Source organism: Homarus americanus, unplaced genomic scaffold, assembly GCF_018991925.1.
Source record: "Homarus americanus isolate GMGI-L3 unplaced genomic scaffold, GMGI_Hamer_2.0 scaffold44579, whole genome shotgun sequence".
NCBI lineage: Eukaryota > Metazoa > Arthropoda > Malacostraca > Decapoda > Nephropidae > Homarus > Homarus americanus.
In genome coordinates, this window is record NW_024740787.1 from 40015 (window position 1) to 62078 (window position 22064).

General features: G+C 42.5%; 1 protein-coding gene across 2 annotated transcripts in view; it reads right to left on the minus strand.

Moving 5' to 3' along the window:
* LOC121875526 (paramyosin, long form-like) overlaps positions 1-22064 on the minus strand; it is an 86221-nt gene that overhangs the window by 19524 nt on the left and 44633 nt on the right. For both annotated transcript variants that reach the window (XM_042380095.1, XM_042380094.1), the window contains exons 4-11: positions 20743-20909; positions 19364-19562; positions 18183-18308; positions 17655-17851; positions 15538-15670; positions 14073-14289; positions 13246-13373; positions 12615-12727 (exon numbers count right to left, since the gene is read on the minus strand). In XM_042380095.1, the coding sequence (XP_042236029.1) occupies positions 12615-12727; positions 13246-13373; positions 14073-14289; positions 15538-15670; positions 17655-17851; positions 18183-18308; positions 19364-19562; positions 20743-20909 (1280 nt within the window). The remainder of the gene's footprint in view (positions 1-12614; positions 12728-13245; positions 13374-14072; positions 14290-15537; positions 15671-17654; positions 17852-18182; positions 18309-19363; positions 19563-20742; positions 20910-22064) is intronic.

Consider the following 22064-nt stretch of genomic DNA (forward strand, 5'->3'; position numbering starts at 1 on the left):
AGTATACAAGTTACTTTACAAATACTAAGTGTACAGTCACTTAACCATGGACGTAAAATATTGTCCTAAACACACATACTCGCTACCACACAGTTGATCCTTCATTTTCCGCCACTACGAGAGGTCAGTCACCCTTTGTGGACTATATTTTGTTTTTGTATCAGGTTCTTAAATAAGGTTTATGACGTTGTTATTACAGTATATACTCTTGAATCCAGGTTACAGCTTCTCTCTCTCTCTCTCTCTCTCTCTCTCTCTCTCTCTCTCTCTCTCTCTGTCGTATGGTACTTAACATACTTTTTTTTTAATATTCATAGACGTTGTATAGCAAAGTATTGTTTTGTTGAGCAGAAGTGTAGACTTTTGTACTATATACCCTTCTTCCTCTCCCAGTCCTCCACACCTCTTTCTCCTACCCCTTCCTCCTACCCCACCACCCTTCCTCCTCCCCCTTCCTTCTACCCCCACCACCCTTCCTCCTCCCCCTTCCTTCTACCCCCACCACCCTTCCTCCTCCCCCTTCCTTCTACCCCCCACCACCCTTCCTCTTCCCCTTCCTTCTACTCCCCCCACCACCCCTTCCTCCTCCTCCTTCTCACTCCCCCCCACCACCCTTCCTCCTTCCCTTCTACCCCACTACCCTCATCCTCCCCTTCCTTCTACCCCACCACCTTCCTCCTCCCCCTTCCTTCTACCCCCACCACCTTCCTCCTCCCCTTCCTTCTACTCCCCCACCACCCTTCCCTTCCTTCTACCCCCACCAATTCTTCCTCCTCCCCCTTCCTCTCACTCCCCACCACCCTTCCTCCCTCCCTTCCAGCTCCCCCCACCACCCTTCCTCCTCCCCCCTTCCTTTCTGCACTCCCCCACCAATTCTTCCTCCTCCCCCTCTTCTACCCCCACCAATTTCTTCCTCCTCTTCTACTCCCTCACCAATCTCTTCCTCCTCCCCTTCCTTCTACCCCCACCACCCTTCCTCCTCCTTCCTCTACCCCACCACCCTTCCTCCTTTTCCCTTCCTTCTACTCCCCCACCACCTCTTCCTCCCTCCTTCTACTCCCCTCACCACCCCTTCCTCCTCCCTTCCTTCTACCCTGCACCACCCTTCCTCCTCCCCCCTTCCTTTCTACCCCCACCACCCTTCCTCCTTCCCCTTCCTTTCACCCCCACCACCCTTCCTCCCTCCCCCTTCCTTCTAACACCCCCCACCAATTCTTCCTCCTCCCCTTCCTCCTTCTTCTAATTCCCCACCAATCTCTTCCTCTCCTCCCCCCTTCTTCTACCCACCATCACTGCTCTCCACACACCAAACACCACCTCCCACCCCCCTAGCCATGCGAGGTAGCTACTGCTGTAACTTTACACTAGTGAACCTGCCAAGGTGACCCCCCACCAACCCCCCCATGGCTATCTAGTTAACACCAGAACACACGCCCTTCCCCCTCCTCTCTCTGTGTTATCATAGGTTCTTTTATTTATAGCGATACATACATACATACATACATACATACATACATACATACATACATACATACATACATACATACATACGGTGTGCCGACATATGCTCACAAGACAAATCACAATTTACAAAAAGCAGTAAACAAATTATGTGGTAAAATTGTTACTATATGTTTTATAATCTTTATTGGCAAATTATAGTGTATAAAAATGTCACAATATATTAAAATCATAACTACTCCAGCAGGATGCAGTGCTGTATTGCTGTTAGGTTAGGTTAGGTTTGTCTACTGTTTTTTTTTTATAAATTGATTTGCAAAAAAAAAAAAGTTGTGAGCATTTGTGTTCTTTTCCATTAATATTGTATTTGTCTTTTGAGCAAATGTCATGGAACCACATACATACATACATATATATCGTGTACGTATTGTGACAACTGTGGTAGTGGTTGTGGTAAAAGTTTGGTATTGTGAGATTCCCCATGACGTCAGCTCTACCTTCAGAACAAGACCTTTGTTCTCAACCAATCTTGACAAAGTCGAATCTTGCTCCAACTATCCCTGAAGTCTTCCTCATATCTCGCTCTTTTTACCTGGGTCATGTCTATTTTCTCTCTCTCTCCCTCTCTCTCTCTCTCTGTTATTCTTTCTTGGTTCTCTGTGGTTCATACCTCACCCCCCTCCCCCCTCACCTCGACAACAGTATCTTGTGCCAAGTGTTTGAGAACCGCCCCCGCTCCACCACCACGCTCTTCCCCACAATTACCAGTGATAGAAAATAATCGACTAGTAAACAAAACAGTTAATGTCAAGATAATAATTGACTGTATATAAATGTATCGTATAATAGACTGACACACTGAGGGCCTCACACGTCGCTGCTCGCCACACTACCTTCATCACCTTCTTCACTACAAATGTAACTTTGAGTTTTGAATCACGATGCTCTATGTCACGTCTTGTGGAAAGCAATGATCATTACAGTTATTTTATGTTAAAAGAAAAAAAACGATCGACTGTGGTGGCAGCTTCAGCATGCTAGTATTTGCCGGCCTGGAGCTAATACACTCACTCACGCCTAATGTACAAAATAAAGAGGAATTTGGCAATGGTTGTTATCCTCAGCTAGTTCCGGCAAGTAGTTATGCCTTGGTGGATTATCCTGAGGCCTTGCAATGTGTGGTATGGCTGCCAAGTGCTTAAGGTCGTGTCATCAAAAAACATTAAAGAATAGCATAACTGTATGTGATATACATACGTTTAGCCTCACACACACACACACACACTTACACACACACACACACACACACACACACACACACACACACACGCCAAGTAAAGAAAGATAGACGAACATATACACCAAGAAGCTCATCTAATGTAATAAAGAACAAAACATGGCTGAGTCTGAAACGATCCTCAACTATAAACAACACCGGAAGCTTCAGAGGATTACACACCCCTCGGGTTAACGACCTTACCTGCCTCACCCAGTAGGCTCTGAGTACCTTGCTAGTAACCCAGGTCACCAGTGTGTAAAAATAATAATAATAATAATAATAATAATAATAATAATTAACGGTTTATTGAAAGAGCATGGCAGCTGGAAGGCTGAAAATATACAGTGTGTGTATGTGACTTTAATATTAAACCGAATAATAAACAATTCTTCACTACGATAATTCCAATACTCGCCATCTTGTACCCAATATTTGTTCCCTCAACCACACAAGTTAATGAGAGTTTATGGTTAAAACGGATTTAATTTTATGACCAGGAGGCAATACAACTTATCCCGCGGGGCTGCCTGAGCCGAGGTAGTGTGTGTGTGTTTATATTTGGAAGGTAAATGACGTCTTAAATGAAACAAAAATTTCCCTGTGTATGAAATATGTTTCTTAGGGCATAAAATCGTAAAGATAGTTTTTGGAGGTACACCTGTGATACTGAAAATTAGTAATGAGTTTTTTACGTTTTTTTTTTAAGATCTAAGTTAGATTTGGAGTAGTTTACTCTCTGTGTCTGGTGTGATCAAGGATTTTTTTTACCCCGAGGAAGACAGAGACCCAGCCCGGTCCGGTGAGGCTCCTTGGAGGAGTGGTGAGCCAACTTCCTCGTGGATTACCCACATAAGTTTCACTTTGTCCTCGGCTTCAGTAGATGATTACAATGGTTCTTATAATCTATTTAATGTATCTAATGTGAGTCAGTAATTTACTTCTATTCACTATTATTGTAACTTATTCGGTGCTAATACAGCGTGTGGTCTACAAGATATTTTTGTTAGGTTAGGTTATACTAAAGATATCTTTGTAGACCGCACGCTATAGTACACCAGCTATTTCATTTATCTTTCATATACGAGTATATAATGCAATATTATACGATGACAGCTTGCTGGTGTATACTTAGTATTGTTGCGAGTGCCGCGCACGCGTGTGTGTGTGTGTGTGTGTGTAGGTATAATCGCGAGAGTCCATACCAACCCAAATACCACGGTCGGTTGGTGTATCATTCCTGACGGTCTCAGAAAGTCAGTCGTTTTCAGAGAATATCGCCTTGTTGTGGTCCGCAGCTGTGTCCATTAACCACCAAACTCTGTAATTATTTTGGTAAGAGTTCACTTTTCTCTAAGATATATCCAGGTTTAAGATCTTCGTATATTATCTTACCACTTCTGTCTTATTCATTTGGGTGTACGGATAATATTCTTGTTTTTTTTTAAAGCCTTTCAAAGATCTAGGACGTTAGCGGTCTTCTTTTATTTTTGAATGAGAAATAAAAAATTTCTTTTTTTTTCTTGTATACACAAAGTGAAAGGCGACACCAAGGGAGAGACCCAGTTCCCGGGGCTACAATGGCAGCCAAGAAAGCATATAAACCGGGAAGACAAATTTGTTAGAAGGAATAGCATTTTACCTGTCCATAACACCGACACTGTTGCTTGCTTCTCGTAATCGCTGTCCATTGTCTGCACCTCGTTTCTCCCTACAACTGACCAACGAAGATCAGATAATAAGTGTTTAGATGCTTAACTCTTGATACATTTCGCGTAACAAAACACTTTACAAGATAACACAAGGAAGGTATACTTGAGACTCGCTTGTCAGGAATCAGTCAGCCGAGTGAGTCTTACAGTGTAGTGAAGGAGTCCTATAGCGAAGGAGTCTCATAGCGAAGGAGTCTCATAGCGAAGGAGTCTCATAGCGAAGGAGTCTCATAGCGAAGGAGTCTTATAGCGAAGGCGTGAATGACTGTGAACGTTAGGAAATAGTATACTGACACCAATATGTTATCCTTGGTTGATTCTTATTGGTGTAATTATTAACACAGCAGCAGACAGCAGGTCGTACAGCATTAACACAGCACAGACAGCAGGACGTACAGCATTAACACAGCAGCAGACAGCAGGTCGTACAGCATTAACACAGCACAGACAGCAGGACGTACAGCATTAACACAGCACAGACAGCAGGACGTACAGCATTAACACAGCACAGACAGCAGGACGTACAGCATTAACACAGCACAGACAGCAGGGACGTACAGCATTAACGCAGCACAGACAGCAGGACGTACAGCACACACAGCAGCAGCAGCAGACAGCAGCACAGACAGCAGGTCGTGCACACAGCACAGACAGCAACAGCATTAACACAGCAGCAGACAGCAGGACGTACAGCATTAACACAGCACAGGTCGCAGCACATAGCACAGACAGCAGGACGTACAGCACACACAACAGACGTACAGCAGGACGTACAGCATTAACACAGCACAGACAGCAGGACGTAACACAGCAGGACGTACAGCATTACACAGCACAGACAACTAGGACGTACAGCATTAACACAGCACAGACACAGCAGGACGTACAGCATTAACACAGCACAGACAGCAGGACGTACAGCATTAAACACACAGTACAGGACGAGCATAACACAGCACAGACAGCAGGACGTACAGCATTAACACAGCACAGACAGCAGGACGTACAGCATTAACACAGCACAGACAGCAGGACGTACAGCATTAACACAGCACAGACAGCAGGACGCCAGCATTAACACAGCACAGACGGGAGCACATTGCAGACACACAGCAGGACAACAGCAGGACGTACAGCACACACAGCACAGACAACTAGTCGTACAGCATTAACACAGCACAGACAGCAGGACGTACAGCATTAACACAGCACAGACAGCAGGACGTACAGCATTAACATAGCACAGACAGCAGGACATACAGCATTAACACAGCACAGACAGCAGGGCATACAGCATTAACACAGCACAGACAGCAAGTCGTACAGCATTAACACAGCACAGACAGCAGGACGTACAGCAAATCTACAGCATTAACACAGCACAGACAGCAGGTCGTACAGCATTAACACAGTACAGACAGCAGGACGTACAGCATTAACACAGCACAGACAGCAGGACGTACAGCATTAACACAGCACAGTTAACTTCTCTACAACCTTGTAAAAAATATAAATAATGTTTGGTTGTGGTGTGTTAAGTTTGGTTTATGAAGACTAGCTTTACTTCATAGTTTTTTCGTCTCCATTATCAAATACCTGGATCTAGGAACTGACATATGACCAGACGTCCTCCACTGGCAACTTGTCAACTTGTCATTCAGGTCAACCCATCATATAGTTTGTCAGTGACGTCATATAACTTGGCCAATCTGAGGTATTCTTGGTAATGACGTCATCGTGAATAATTAGAAATACCTCTCCTGACTGATTAACGCCATTCAGTAGTGAGAGACTAATGCAGAGACCCTTCGTGGGTGTGTGTGAGAGGTGGGAGACAAAGTCAAGGGATAGAATTACACAAAAGAGAGTGACGTCAGCTGTTTTACTTCGAAGATAAACGAGTTTGGTGAAAATCCTGGAGGTATGTGGTGTAGGTCACGTCACTTATACAGTTGGGTGGTGTAGGTCACGTCACTTATACAGTTGGGTGGTGTAGGTCACGTCACTTATACAGTTGGGTGGTGTAGGTCACGTCACTTATACAGTTGGGTGGTGTAGGTCACATCACTTATACAGTTGGTGGTGTGGAGGTCACGTCACTTATACAGTTGGGTGTAGGTCACGTCACTTATACAGTTGGGTGATGGGTCATCCGCTTATATACAGTTGGGTGGTGTGGGTCACGTCGCATATACGGTTGGGTGATGTGGGTCGTCACTTATACGGTTGGTGGTGTGGGTCACGTCATAAACGGTTGGGTGGTGTAAGGTCACGTCCTTATACAGTTGGGTGGTGTAGGTCATACATTTTATACAGTTGGGTGATGTAGGTCCGTCACTTATACAGTTAGGGTGGTGTAGGTCACGTCATTTTATACAGTTGGTGGTGTAGGTCGTCATTTATACCGGTTGAATTGGTGTAGGTCACGTCACTTATACCGGTTGGGTGGTGGGTCGTCATTTATACGAAGTTGAATTGGTGTAGGTCACGTCATTTATACAGTTGGGTGGTGTGAGTCGTCACTTATACAGTTGGGTGGTGTGGGGTCACGTCATTTATACAGTTGGGTGGTGTAGGTCACGTCCTTATACAGTTGGGTGGTGTGGGTCACGTCATTTATACAGTTATATGGTGTGGAGTCACGTCATTTTATACAGTTGGGTGGTGTAGGTCACGTCGCCGCCACAGTTGGGTGGTGTAGGTCACGTCACTTATACAGTTGGGTGGTGTAGGTCACGTCACTTATACAGTTGGGTGGTGTAGGTCACGTCACTTATACAGTTGGGTGGTGTAGGTCACGTCACTTATACAGTTGGGTGGTGTAGGTCACGTCACTTATACAGTTGGGTGGTGTAGGTTATGTCACTTATACAGTCATTTATACAGTTTGTTCTTAATTGCTGTGAGTTAATTTCTCATGGATAATAATAATAATAATAATAATAATAATAATTCCCGTCATAGAAGAACAATGTAAATAAGTTATATAATTTGTCGTGATAATTTCAATGGTTAGTGTGAGTCAGTGTTCCGGGTTACTGGTCAGCGTTAATTGAATCTTCTCCTACATAAAATAATATCCTGCAGTGTGAGAGGTAAACAGTGTGAGAGGTAAACAGTGTGAGAGGTAAACAGTGTGAGAGGTAAACAGTGTGAGAGGTAAACAGTGTGAGAGGTATCGGCTCTGTGGTATGATGTGCAACAGGTCAGATATAGACTAAACGTCCAAGACATAGTTGGCGTGAGTCCTGCTGGCTACCTCACACACCCATCCTCCCACTGTACTCTCTACATCTTGTACTCTCTACAGTCTGCCTTGTACTCTCTACAGTCTACCTTGTACTCTCTACACACTGTATTCCCCACTGTCTACCTTGTACTCTCTAATCTACATCTTGTACTCTCTATTTTATACCTTGTACTCTCTACTTTACATCTTGTACTCTATACTCTACATCTTGTACTCTCTACTCTACATCTTGTACTCTCTACTCTACATCTTGTACTCTCAACTTTACATCTTGTACTCTCTACTCTACTTTATATCTTGTACTCTCTACTTTACATCTTATACTCTCTACTCTACATCTTGTACTCTCAACTTTACATCTTGTACTCTATACTCTACATCTTGTACTCTCTACTCTACATCTTGTACTCTCTACTCTACATCTTGTACTCTCTACTTTACATCTTGTACTCTCTACTTTACATCTTGTACTCTCTACTCTACATCTTGTACTCTCAACTTTACATCTTGTACTCTCTACTTTACATCTTGTACTCTCTACTTTACATCTTGTACTCTCTACTTTACATCTTGTACTCTCTACTTTACATCTTGTATTCTCAACTTTACATCTTGTACTCTATACTCTACATCTTGTACTCTCTACTTTACATCTTGTACTCTCTACTTTACATCTTGTACTCTCTACTTTACATCTTGTATTCTCAACTTTACATCTTGTACTCTCTACTTTACATCTTGTACTCTCTACTTTACATCTTGTATTCTCAACTTTACATCTTGTACTCTCTACTCTACATCTTGTACTCTCTACTTTACATCTTGTACTCTCTACTTTACATCTTGTACTCTCAACTTTACATCTTGTACTCTCTACTCTACATCTTGTACTCTCTACTTTACATCTTGTACTCTCTACTTTACATCTTGTACTCTCTACTTTACATCTTGTACTCTCAACTTTACATCTTGTACTCTCTACTCTACATCTTGTACTCTCTACTTTACATCTTGTACTCTCAACTTTACATCTTGTACTCTCTACTTTACATCTTGTACTCTCTACTCTACATCTTGTACTCTCTACTCTACATCTTGTACTCTCAACTTTACATCTTGTACTCTCAGCTTTACATCTTGTACTCTCTAACTTTACATCTTCCTTGCTCTCTCTACATCTTGTACTCACAACTTTACATCATGCTCTCAACTTTACATCTGTACTCTCAACTTTACATCTTGTACTCTCTACTCTACATCTTGTACTCTCTACTCTACATCTTGTACTCTCTACTCTACATCTTGTACTCTCAACTTTACATCTTGTACTCTCTACTTTACATCTTGTACTCTCTACTCTACATCTTGTACTCTCTACTCTACATCTTGTACTCTCTACTCTACATCTTGTACTCTCAACTTTACATCTTGTACTCTCTACTTTACATCTTGTACTCTCAACTTTACATCTTGTACTCTCTACTTTACATCTTGTACTCTATACTCTACATCTTGTACTCTATACTCTACATCTTGTACTCTATACTCTGCATCTTGTACTCTATACTCTACATCTTGTACTCTGTACTCTGCACCTTGTACTCTATACTCTACATTTTGTACTCTATACTCTACATCTTGTACTCTATACTCTACATCTTGTACTCTATACTCTACATCTTGTACTCTATACTCTACATCTTGTACTCTATACTCTACATCTTGTACTCTATACTCTACATCTTGTACTCTATACTCCATCTTGTACTCTATACTCTACATCTTGTGCTCTGCCTCCATCATACTCATACTCTACATATACTCTATACTCTCTCTTGTACTCTATACTCTACATCTTGTACTCTATACTCTACATGTACTCTATACTCACATCTTGTACTCTATACTCTACATCTTGTACTCTACATCTTGTACTCCTTTCCTACACCTTATACTCTCTCTCTCTCCCATCTTGTACTCTATACTCTGCATCTTGTACTCTATACTCTGTCTTGCTCTATCTCCATCTTGTACTCTATGCTCCATCTTGTACTCCTTATACTCTACATCTTGTACTCTATACTCTACATCTTGTACTCTATACTCTACATCTTGTACTCTATACTCTACATCTTGTACTCTGTACTCTGCACCTTGTACTCTGTACTCTGCACCTTGTACTCTATACTCTCCATCTTGTACTCTATACTCTACATCTTGTACTCTATACTCTACATCTTGTACTCTATACTCTACATCTTGTACTCTATACTCTACATCTTGTACTCTGTACTCTACACCTTGTACTCTATACTCTACATCTTGTACTCTATACTCTACATCTTGTACTCAATACTCTACATCTTGTACTCTATACTCTACATCTTGTACTCTGTACTCTACACCTTGTACTCTGTACTCTACACCTTGTACTCTATACTCTACATCTTGTACTCTATACTCTACATCTTGTACTCTATACTCTACATCTTGTACTCTATACTCTACATCTTGTACTCTATACTCTACATCTTGTACTCTATACTCTACATCTTGTACTCTATACTCTACATCTTGTACTCTATACTCTACATCTTGTACTCTATACTCTACACCTTGTACTCTATACTCTACATCTTGTACTCTATACTCTACATCTTGTACTCTATACTCTACATCTTGTACTCTGTACTCTGCACCTTGTACTCTATACTCTCCATCTTGTACTCTATACTCTACATCTTGTACTCTATACTCTACATCTTGTACTCTATACTCTACATCTTGTACTCTATACTCTACATCTTGTACTCTATACTCTACATCTTGTACTCTGTACTCTACACCTTGTACTCTATACTCTACATCTTGTACTCTATACTCTACATCTTGTACTCTATACTCTACATCTTGTACTCTATACTCTACATCTTGTACTCTATACTCTACATCTTGTACTCTATACTCTACATCTTGTACTCTATACTCTACATCTTGTACTCTGTACTCTGCACCTTGTACTCTATACTCTACATCTTGTACTCTATACTCTACATCTTGTACTCTATACTCTACATCTTGTACTCTATACTCTACATCTTGTACTCTGTACTCTACACCTTGTACTCTATACTCTACATCTTGTACTCTATACTCTACATCTTGTACTCTATACTCTACATCTTGTACTCTATACTCTACATCTTGTACTCTATACTCTACATCTTGTACTCTATACTCTACATCTTGTACTCTATACTCTACATCTTGTACTCTATACTCTACATCTTGTACTCTGTACTCTACACCTTGTACTCTATACTTGTATGTGTAGTGTTTGAGGTTTAAAGATGAGGCAGTAACATTATAAACATTAACGTGTGTGTGTGTGAGTGTGTGTGTGAGTGTGTGTGTGTGCACAGCCATAATCCTCTCCATCTTTGGCTAACCATTAAGTAATATAAACTAGCTAAGTAAACACTATGGCGGGCCACAACAGAAGACCGGCAGTACAGTTGTTTAAGGAGATAAATTAACTGTGTCTTAATCTGACCAGTAGTTGTCACACCAATAGCTCCCTCCTTGCATTATAACCTAACCTAACCTATCCTGCCTTATTATAACCTAACCTAACCATCTCATAACCCAACCCAACCCAACCCAATCTCACCCAACCCAACCTCACCCAACCCAACCTCACATAACCCAACCTCACATAACCCAACCTCACATAACCCAACCTCACATAACCCAACCCAACCTCAACCCAACCCAACCTCACCTCCTCGGGTCACAAAAAGTTCAACTCATATTTATATAATTGTTTTAATGTTAGATTAATATATTTTTCATATAAATTATTTTTATTGTATTTTATGGGTTTGTTTAGTATAACTTTCACATTTTCATTTCAATAAGTACCAGGTAATACAGGTACCAGGTAATACAGGTACCTGGTAATACAGGTACCAGGTAATACAGGTACCAGGTAATACAGGTACCAGGTAATACAGGTACCAGGTAATACAGGTACCAGGTAATACAGGTACCAGGTAATGCAGGTACCAGGTAATGCAGGTACCAGGTAATACAGGTACCAGGTAATGCAGGTACCAGGTAATACAGGTACCAAGTAATACAGGTACCAAGTAATACAGGTACCAGGTAATACAGGTACCAAGTAATACAGGTACCAAGTAATACAGGTACCAGGTAATACAGGTACCAGGTAATACAGGTACCAGGTAATACAGGTACCAGGTAATACAGGTACCAGGTAATACAGGTACCAAGTAATACAGGTACCAAGTAATACAGGTACCAGGTAATACAGGTACCAAGTAATACAGGTACCAGGTAATACAGGTACCAGGTAATACAGATACCAGGTAATACAGGTACCAGGTAATACAGATACCAGGTAATACAGGTACCAAGTAATACAGGTACCAAGTAATACAGGTACCAGGTAATACAGGTACCAGGTAATACAGGTACCAGGTAATACAGGTACCAAGTAATACAGGTACCAGGTAATACAGGTACCAGGTAATACAGGTACCAGGTAATACAGGTACCAGGTAATACAGATACCAGGTAATACAGGTACCAGGTAATACAGGTACCAAGTAATACAGGTACCAGGTAATACAGGTACCAGGTAATACAGGTACCAGGTAATACAGGTACCAGGTAATACAGGTACCAGGTAATACAAGGACCTCGTAGTACAGTCACCAGGTAATACAGGTACCAGGTAATACAGGTACCAGGTAATACAGGTACCAGGTAATACAGGTACCAGGTAATACAGGTACCAGGTAATACAGGTACCAGGTAATACAGGTACCAGGTAATACAGGTACCAGGTAATCTCGTCACAAGTAACAACAGGTAGAGTAAGAGCAGTACTCACCGGACCGACTCGAGCTCCTCTTCGCGGATGTGTAGTCTCTTCTCAATCTCAACCCTGTAGCTCTGGTACTCGTTGCTAATCTTGATGAAGCGATGTTCTTCCTCCTTACGAGCCTGTGGGGGCAAGGGTCACCAATTAGTGTACTGGAGCATGACCCAGGTGAGGTTAGAATCAGATATGGTATGGACCAGGTGAGGTGTGGACCAGGTGAAGTATGGACAGGTGAAGTATGGACAGGTGAGGTAAGGACCAGGTGAAGGTCTATACGGAGGTAGTAATTCGTTTTTAATAATAATTTTAATTAGTGTGTTTGATGACCATAGGAAAGTAATGTTCATGACGCATTATAACTTGTTTTTGGTTTATAGTACTAGTTTTGGAAAATGTGATCATCCTCGATATACGAAGAACCTATTTACGAAATGGTTCCTTCTTGAATTAAACCCATTCGTACATGACGTATGACGTTTTCAAAGACATTATTATACGAGATTTATGAAGGACCTGTTTGTTTTTTGTTTTTTAGGAATGGAACCTTTTCGTTAGTCATTTGATGCTTTATTGATCCCCAAAAGGTTTATTTTGTCGTACTTTAGTCATATTATAAATTGGTGCAACATTAAGTACTTACAGAGTCAGATTCATGCAAGGCGTTGGCCAGTTCGTTCCTCTCGGCCTCCAAGCGACGGATCTCCAGTTCGAGGTCGTGCTTGATGCGGCCCAGGTCACCCACGGAAGCCTTGAGGTCACCATTCTCGGCTGGCGGAGGAATACAGTGTAATGACAAATTTGTTATCATGACACAGATACAGTGAAAGTTATATTTAACGGGATATATGGTGAGTAAATTCCGTTATATCGAGGGCCCATTAGATGTGAAGTCGTCATCTAACGGAATATATGGAGAGAGCAGTCCGTTATATTGAGGTTTCACTATAAAGTATATGAAATAGTTGCTGAAATAACCTTTGTAAGTAAAACAGTAAGCAATTAATAATCATTACTGGAAATAGATGTTATACAGGCTACAAACATTCAGACAGAGTTATACTGGGGGCAGGTGGGAGGGTGAGTAGTGTGGATAGATGTTTTCCAATGTAAAATTTAAAGAGCAAGTAGTGTCTACATGGCTGGTATACGTGATCGATAGACACGAAGGGCAATTATTAATAGTTCAAGGAGGACTGGTATACACTCGCATATAACACTAAGTCTGCTTAACGAAGGAAAAAAAAACTATTGTAGAGAAGAGAAAAAAATTTTGGAAGATGATTCATAAAGGTGTGACACGAGTCGAAAAGAATTTATATGTAGATTATGGTTTTGTACCTGTGAAACTGATGAGAATTTTACATCATTGTCTGTGGGCCTGAAGTTCAGTATAAGTCACCACGATAACTCGAGAGTCAACTTGTATAAGACTACAAATACTGAATTAAGAGAAAATGTTTATCTTACTGCTGATCTTCTTGTAGTCGATGGAGATCTTCTCGAAGACATCCTTGACGTGCTCCAGTTCGTTGGTCACCTTGTTGTACTCAGCCACACGCACCTTGAGGTCCTTGCTTGTCTGTTCGTACAGCATGTTGAGTTCCTCGTACTTCACCAACAGTGTCTTGTACTCACGGTCAACAGTCTCAAGTCGGGTCTTGCATTCACGGTGGTTTGCATTAGCCTGGTGACACAAACACACACTCAGTACAACACAATTCACACAACAATTTTCTTAAGTGTTACATTACAGTGGATGCTCTTACAAAATCTTACTTAAGTGTGAACGAAGGACTCTGTCGCACGAGCAGTTCTTGTCGCGCAAGAAAAAAAAACGCTCGTGTGTAAGAGGTCAAGTATCCATTAACATACAATCCAAATGAAACTTGTATATTACCGAATTCCTTTAGAGATTTAATAATTAACAAATGAATTATATACTCGGTGACCTCACTTTCAGAAATTCGCGCTATTCATAGGACATCGTCAATTGAAGCTCCTGATAAATTCTCTACAACTATATCTTAGAATTATGAATACAAAACCATTTAACGATTACAGGAATTATAAGTTATATATCTAATATATTCTATATATATGTGACATTATCTCATACGAAATATTATTGAAACTGTATTTTCCATATTTTCTCTAATTTTTTACTCGGTTTTATTTTTTTTCAAACTGTATAACAGGAAACTATACATTGTGATGAGGTTTTATAATTATTCGAATACTGAAAAACTTTTTATCATTTACATATTTTTGTCTAGAATCTTGTAACACATCTATCTTGCCTGACATTTACCTGTTTCATAATCACTATCACATCTGTTGATCCCAAACCCCTACCTATCATCCCCTAGTGGTCCCACCCCTACCTATCATCCCCTAGTGGTCCCACCCCTCCCTACCATCCCCTGGTCCCAAACCTCTACCTATCATCCCCTGGTCCCAAACCCCTACCTATCATCCCCTGGTGGTCCCAAACTCCTACCTATCATCCCCAAGTGGTCCCACCCCTACCCATCATCCCCTGGTGGTACCAGACCCTTACCTATCATCCCCTAGTGGTCCCAAACCCCTATCTATCATCCCCTGGTGGTCCATAACTCCTCCCTTCCATACCCTGGTCTCCAATCCGCTCATAACCTTCCTCCCCTGGTCTCCAGTCCTCTCCATAGCCTCCCTATGTCTCCACACCCCTCCCTCTCTTCCCCTCCAGTCTCCAATATAGTCTGTAGACCTCTCCTGTCTCCAGTTTCTCCTCCTTGATTTCCTCTCCCTGGCCTGTATGTTTTAGGTCTCCATCCTCCCTTTTTGATATTCTGTCCCTGATCTCCACTCTTTTGGAGTCTAGTCTCCTTTATCTGGTCTCCACTTCTTTGTTTCACCCCTCCTTAATCTCCATTCTGGTCTCCACTACACTTACCTTCTCCAAGTCGAGAATCATGATCTCAATCTCCTGTGAGAGCCGGCTCTTCTGCTTCTCGAGGGCGGAGACCTTCTGGCTGAGGCTGCTGCAGTGTTCCTCCAACTCGACGATCCTCACGTGCATCTTCTTCCTGTAATACAACAACGGCGGCGTTACCGGTCACGTGTAGACACTGTAGAGCACTGCGCCTGTTTTATGGGCCACAATGGGTGATAACGGGAAGTGTATGGGGCACAGTGGGTGATAACGGGAAGTGTATGGGGCACATTGGGTGATAACGGGAAGTGTATGGGGCACAGTGGGTGATAACGGGAAGTGTATGGGGCACAGTGGGTGATAACGGGAAGTGTATGGGGCACAGTGGGTGATAACGGGAGGCGTATGGGGCACCGTGGGTGATAACGGAAGATATGTAATACACAGCAGGTGTTAACGGCAGATATACGTGACACAGAGGGCGTGAAAGGAGTTGTAAAGGTGTACACTGAGAGTCAACCTTCGTTATAAAGAACACATCGGTGATTAATGGACTAGTGTCAATGAATAATAGAACACTTATGTCGTAACAATGTGCAAACAATGACCTGTAGAATGAATTCATTGCGTTGGATGAGCAAAGGAGTTATTATGATATAAAAAGTTAATGTCAAGGTTGTTATGTGGGGTGTATAGCCAATCCAAAAAGTATCGAGACCCCGGGGACCGATGTTATAGAAATCAAGCGATAACCTCAGAGGCGTTCATGTATCAGTTGGGTTGGGGTGTGTTAGTCTTCGTCTGATGTTTCATATTCTTTTGTACGTCTGGGGTCACTATACTTTTTGAACTGGCTGTAAAACGGGGATGTTACGTGGGGTGTACAAAATGGTTGCTGGGAAAATAAGGTTCAACAGGAAATTGTACGAATGCCCCAGAGACACGAGAGAGGTGTTCAAGGGATACGTAACTAGTTGGCCCAAATAGTAACTAACTATGGTAATTACTTTTTTAGGAAATAATCTGGGTATCTTAAGTTTGGTTTGGTCGTAAATAATGGCATTTTCTAAGAAAACCTCGTCAAATTCTCGAAAATTATATCTAGTATTGATTCACGTCTATCACAATAACTGGACGTGAACTACCACAGCTCGTCTTTGTAACTGGTTAATTCCTTGAAAATAATCACGCAGCACTTAACGCACGGTGGCGTGTAGAACTGCACAAACAGTGGAACTAGACACCTGTCACCATCATCCCCTGTTACGAGGACATTATTAGTTAAATAAGAGATAATTGCCATGAGTAAGCTCAAGTAAATAGCTCTCAAACGACACCGGCGCTCTTAACTGATTGTTGTTTACATTGATTTACCCGATATATAGTTAGGTGTTCGGTGCTACTTTACTGTACCTACTCTTTTCGTGGTTTTGTTTGTCATCGTCATCAACAGTTTACGAATATTTTATGTAAACAATAAATATCTTCGTATTTACTAGTAATATTAACTCCATGTGTACGGGGTCGCCACTGAGCTGAATGAAATCGTCTGGTGTTAGTCAAATAGAACATTAAAAGTGGCGTCCCTGTCCCCGTATTGAAGGGGTTAGTGGCGTCCCCGTAGTGAAGGGGTTAGTGGAGTCCCCGTATTGAAGGGGTTAGTGGCGTCCCCGTAGTGAAGGGGTTAGTGGCGTCCCCGTATTGAAGGGGTTAGTGGCGTCCCCGTAGTGAAGGGGTTAGTGGAGTCCCCGTAGTGAAGGGGTTAGTGGAGTCCCCGTAGTGAAGGGGTTAGTGGAGTCCCCGTAGTGAAGGGGTTAGTGGAGTCCCCGTAGTGAAGGGGTTAGTGGAGTCCCCCGTAGTGAAGGGGTTAGTGGAGTCCCCGTAGTGAAGGGGTTAGTGGAGTCCCCGTAAGTGGGTTAGTGGAGTCCCCGGAAGGGGTTAGTGGGTCCCCGTAGTGAAGGGGTTAGTGGCGTCCCCGTAGTGAAGGGGTTAGTGGAGTCCCCGTAGTGAAGGGGTTATTGGAGTCCCCGTAGTGAAGGGGTTAGTGGCGTCTCCGTAGTGAAGGGGTTAGTGGCGTCCCCGTAGTGAAGGAGTTAAACTAGTAGTTCCCTATGGTGATGGAGGCCTCCTTCACTTACTTGATCTCTTCAACTTCTTCCAGGTGAATGCGACACTCCATTTCGTATTTGCTCTTGTACTGTAGGGTAAGAGCTGACTCACTGCTCAACTTGCGTTCGATGTCAATGCGCAGCTCACACTCCTCTTCGTAGGACCTCTTGAGGGCATTGAGCTCGTTGTTGAGGGAGTGGATCTCGCTCTCCAGTTTACGGCGGCGCTGTGAAAACCATGCATATTAGCACACGAAAATGACAGACAAGTATAGGATACATGACTGTGCTGGGTCTTTGTATTGTAGCATAACTAATATTCACTCCACTTCCTAACTAATCCCAGTAATCTTACGTTCTTGTTTTATGTGATTTTTTCTTCCTATTCTTCTTCCTCCTTATCCCTTAACTCGTTTTTCTTTCCCCTCATCATTTTCCCAACCCTTGCATTCTTCCTCTTCTACTTTATTCTCTTATTCCTTCTCTGTCTCCATCACTCTCCTAATTGGCCTCCTCCTCCTCTCCCCTTATCTCCTACAATACTCCGCTACAACTCACCGCTTCCTCAACATCGAACCTCCTCCTGTACTCCTCGAGGGAGTTGCCGCTGGACTTGAGGGAGTAGTTCACTTCTTCAATCTTCACCTTCAGCTCCTGCACAGACTTGGTCAGTTCCACATTCTCCTGCAGAGGTCAAGTTCGTGTTAGACGCTGTTATAATAAGTTACAGCACAGTAGTGTTGGCATGGTGGGTGTTACTGTCACACCGTCTTATACACAAGGTGTGGGTGTTATACACAGGGGGGTGTTATACACAAGGTGTAGGAGTTATACACAAGGTGTGGGAGTTATACACAAGGTGTGGGAGTTATACACAAGGTGTGGGAGTTAAACACAAGGTGTGGGTGTTACACACAAGGTGTGGGTGTTACACACAATGTGTGAGTGTTATGCACAAGGCGAGGGTGTTACACACAAGATGTGGATGTTATACACAAGGTGTGGGAGTTATACACAAGGTGTGGGAGTTATACACAAGGTGTGGGAGTTAAACACAAGGTGTGGGTGTTACACACAAGGTGTGAGTGTTACACACAAGGTGTGAGTGTTACACACAATGTGTGAGTGTTATGCACAAGGCGAGGGTGTTACACACAAGATGTGGATGTTATACACAAGGTGTGGGTGTTATACACACAAGGTGTGGGTGTTATACACACAAGGTGTGGTTGTTATACACAAGTCGTGGGTTTTATGTCTACAAATGTTATGTATGACAAACATAAGACTTACACAGTTTTAAATTATAAAGTTTATTGCCAGATCAGAACAACAAATATGTAGTTGCCCGAACATCAATCATCAGTGACTCACAACAACACTACTGCCTGTCCTCATCATTCTCACCCATACATGAGGTGTACTGTACCCTCCTCCTCGCCACCTACCTTGCTCCACTACTCATCTTTGACGTGATATTTACCCACTCTCACGTACTGCTCAGCCTTCAACCATCAGTAGCCACACACAGAACTCACCTGCTGCACATCTCTCTTGTGTACACCAACCAAACCCTGAGAGTGTTAACTGCTTACTTACTTCTGCTTCCCACCACCAACTATTGTAGAGTTCATTGGCTACACACACACACACACACACACACACGCACGCACGCACACACACACACACACGCACGCACGCACACACACACACACACACACACACACACGCACACGCACCACACTGAGGCGCTGCTTGGAGGAAGTAATGTCGACGATGGTGCGGTTCAGTTCCTCAATCCTAATGTTCATTTCCTGGATGGTGATGTTGAGACTCTTGATGCTCTTGTGGTAACTGGCCGACTCTAGCGTCACTTTCTCCAGCTGTTCCGTCAGTTCGTAGGATTCCTGTTGGAACTTAGCCTTCTCCTTGTCCACCCTGTGAGACAACAACAAACCTTATTGACTCTACCTGCCTTTACCTGTCTCCTTCAACCATTAATCACTATCATCCCCAGACCAATCAAGCTCATTTGGAGGCTGGGTATTATTGACTATTAGTTATACATATAATTATAATAAGTACATTCATGATGCTTCAATATACTTTCACAGTCTTATTTAATGTTTACAAAACATTATTACTTTACTCTTCTGAATCTACTGATATACGAACTAGTCACCTGGCCTTCAAGTAGGAGCTAGTTATCTGGCCCTCAAGTGGAGCTAGCCACCTGGCAGCTAGACCTAGCCTCAAGTAGGAGATAGTTACCTGGCCTAAGCAGAAGTACCTGGCCTTCAAGTAGGAGCTAGTTATCTGGCCCTCAAGCAGGAGAGAGTTACCTGGCCCTCAAGTAGGAGATAGTTACCTGGCCCTCAAGTAGGAGCTAGCCACCTGGCAGGAGCTAGCCACCTAGCCCTCAAGTAGGAGATAGTTACCTGGCCCTCAAGTAGGAGATAGTTACCTGGCCCCTCAAGTAGGAGATAGTTACCTGGCCCCTCAAGTAAGAGATAGTTACCCGTCTTCAAGTAGGAGATAGTTACCTGGCCCTCAAGCAAGAGAGAGTTGGCCTGGCCCTCAAGTAGAGGATAGTTACCTGGCCTCAAGCTTTCCAGAGAGAGAGAGATAGTTAGCTGGCTCCCTCAAGTAGGAGATAGTTACCCGGCCCTCAAGTCGTAGATAGTTGAAGGTTCCTCAAGTAGGAGATAGTTACCTGGCCCTCAAGTAAGAGAGATAGTTACTCTGCCCTCAAGTAGGAGATAGTTACCTGGCCCTCAAGTAGGAGATAGTTACCTGGCCCTCAAGTAGGAGCTAGTCACCTGGCCCTCAAGTAAGAGCTAGTCACCTACTGTTGTCTTGAACCTATTGGGGTGGCAGCTAGTCACCTAAACCTGGTAAAGGCAGAGCTTCTCACTTGGTCTTAAGATTGGCCAATGAAACCTCGTCAAATCTTAGGGCCAGTGTATCCCAATTCAGGATCTTGGCCCTGGACCTGATGAGATAGATGTGTTACTCTGTTGGTTTAAATTTTGCGAGGCTCCAGGTGACCTTTTCATTCTGGGTATAATGAGGAATAAAGACTGACGTGTTTTGGATTGAATGAGTCACAAATACTCACTTGTATTTGGACTTTGTAAGAATGTCGATCTGGTCCTGGAAGTCCACGACGGCCTCCTGGTGTTTCTTCTTGAGCATGTGATGGGTCTGCTCGCTCTCCAGATGCACATCCTCCAACAGCTTACGCAACTTGGCCAGCTCCGCGTCCCGCTTCTTGTTGATCTCAACCTGTCGGCAACATTTCTTTAATTCAACTGAACTGCCTGAGAGGAGGGGGGGGGGGGTAGACTGATTGATTGTGGTAATAACATCCCTGGCGGCGCAACAGCTTAGGTCATATGCCACAGGCGAGGGGGAGGGAGAGGGCTAGATAAGTTTATATCTCTTTCTCTCGACTTTTCTCTCCAGTTTCAGTCGTTATGACAAGGTATACTGAGGGAGACGAAGGCCACCGGTTCCAAATGAGAGGTAACTATAGTCTTGTTGTTGATTCCCCTTACAAATATCCCATAGCAAAAACACTAAAGAAACACAACAGGGAATAATTTAATTTAGTTGTGCTTATTTCTGATGTTCCAATACAAAATATTTGTTTGACTTCAGTTTATTCGCACAAAAATAAATCCCAGCTTATCCAATACAACTTTTATATCCGAAGAAGTTATCTGTGTCTCATAAAAACTTGTTGTTCTCACGTCAACACAGGAGGAGTTACATGGTCATTACGTTGTCAAGGGAGAGAGAGAAGGCTTTCACTCCTTCCCTCCGTCCAGACGCAGACCACTAGTGTATAGGGCAACTCACCATTGATAACAAGATATGAACTAGGAAATAGATTAGATGTGAAACCTCCATCTAACGAGCTATATAGAGATGAAAGTTCTTTATATCAAGGATCCATTAGATGTGGAAACCCCCATCAAAAATACTATATACAGATTGAATTGAATTGAATTGTAACAGTTTATTTAGCCAGAAAAACACAGATACAGAGTGGATAATAATAACAATATTAACATGGCTGAGCCAGTTGACAACCTGAGCTCTCTTATAGGCACCTGATATATACTATACATTTATCTCAAGGAAGTATTATGTAACATTTAGTATCATCTGGAATAGTACAATAGCATGGTGGTAATAAGTACATCTCATAATGTTACCATGGTTATCACTTCAATATTTATTAATTTATATTTTATTTTATTTTTTTTTTTTTTACATAAATTACAGTGGAATTGAAAAACATAAGTAGAATGGGGGAGCAGTGCAACGGTTTTGATGGTACAATAAAAACAGGTACTGTAAATATAGTAGGTGTTACAAGAAATATTAATACTTAGGCAGATATTTTTTAAGAGTTGATTTAAAGGAAGGGAGCGT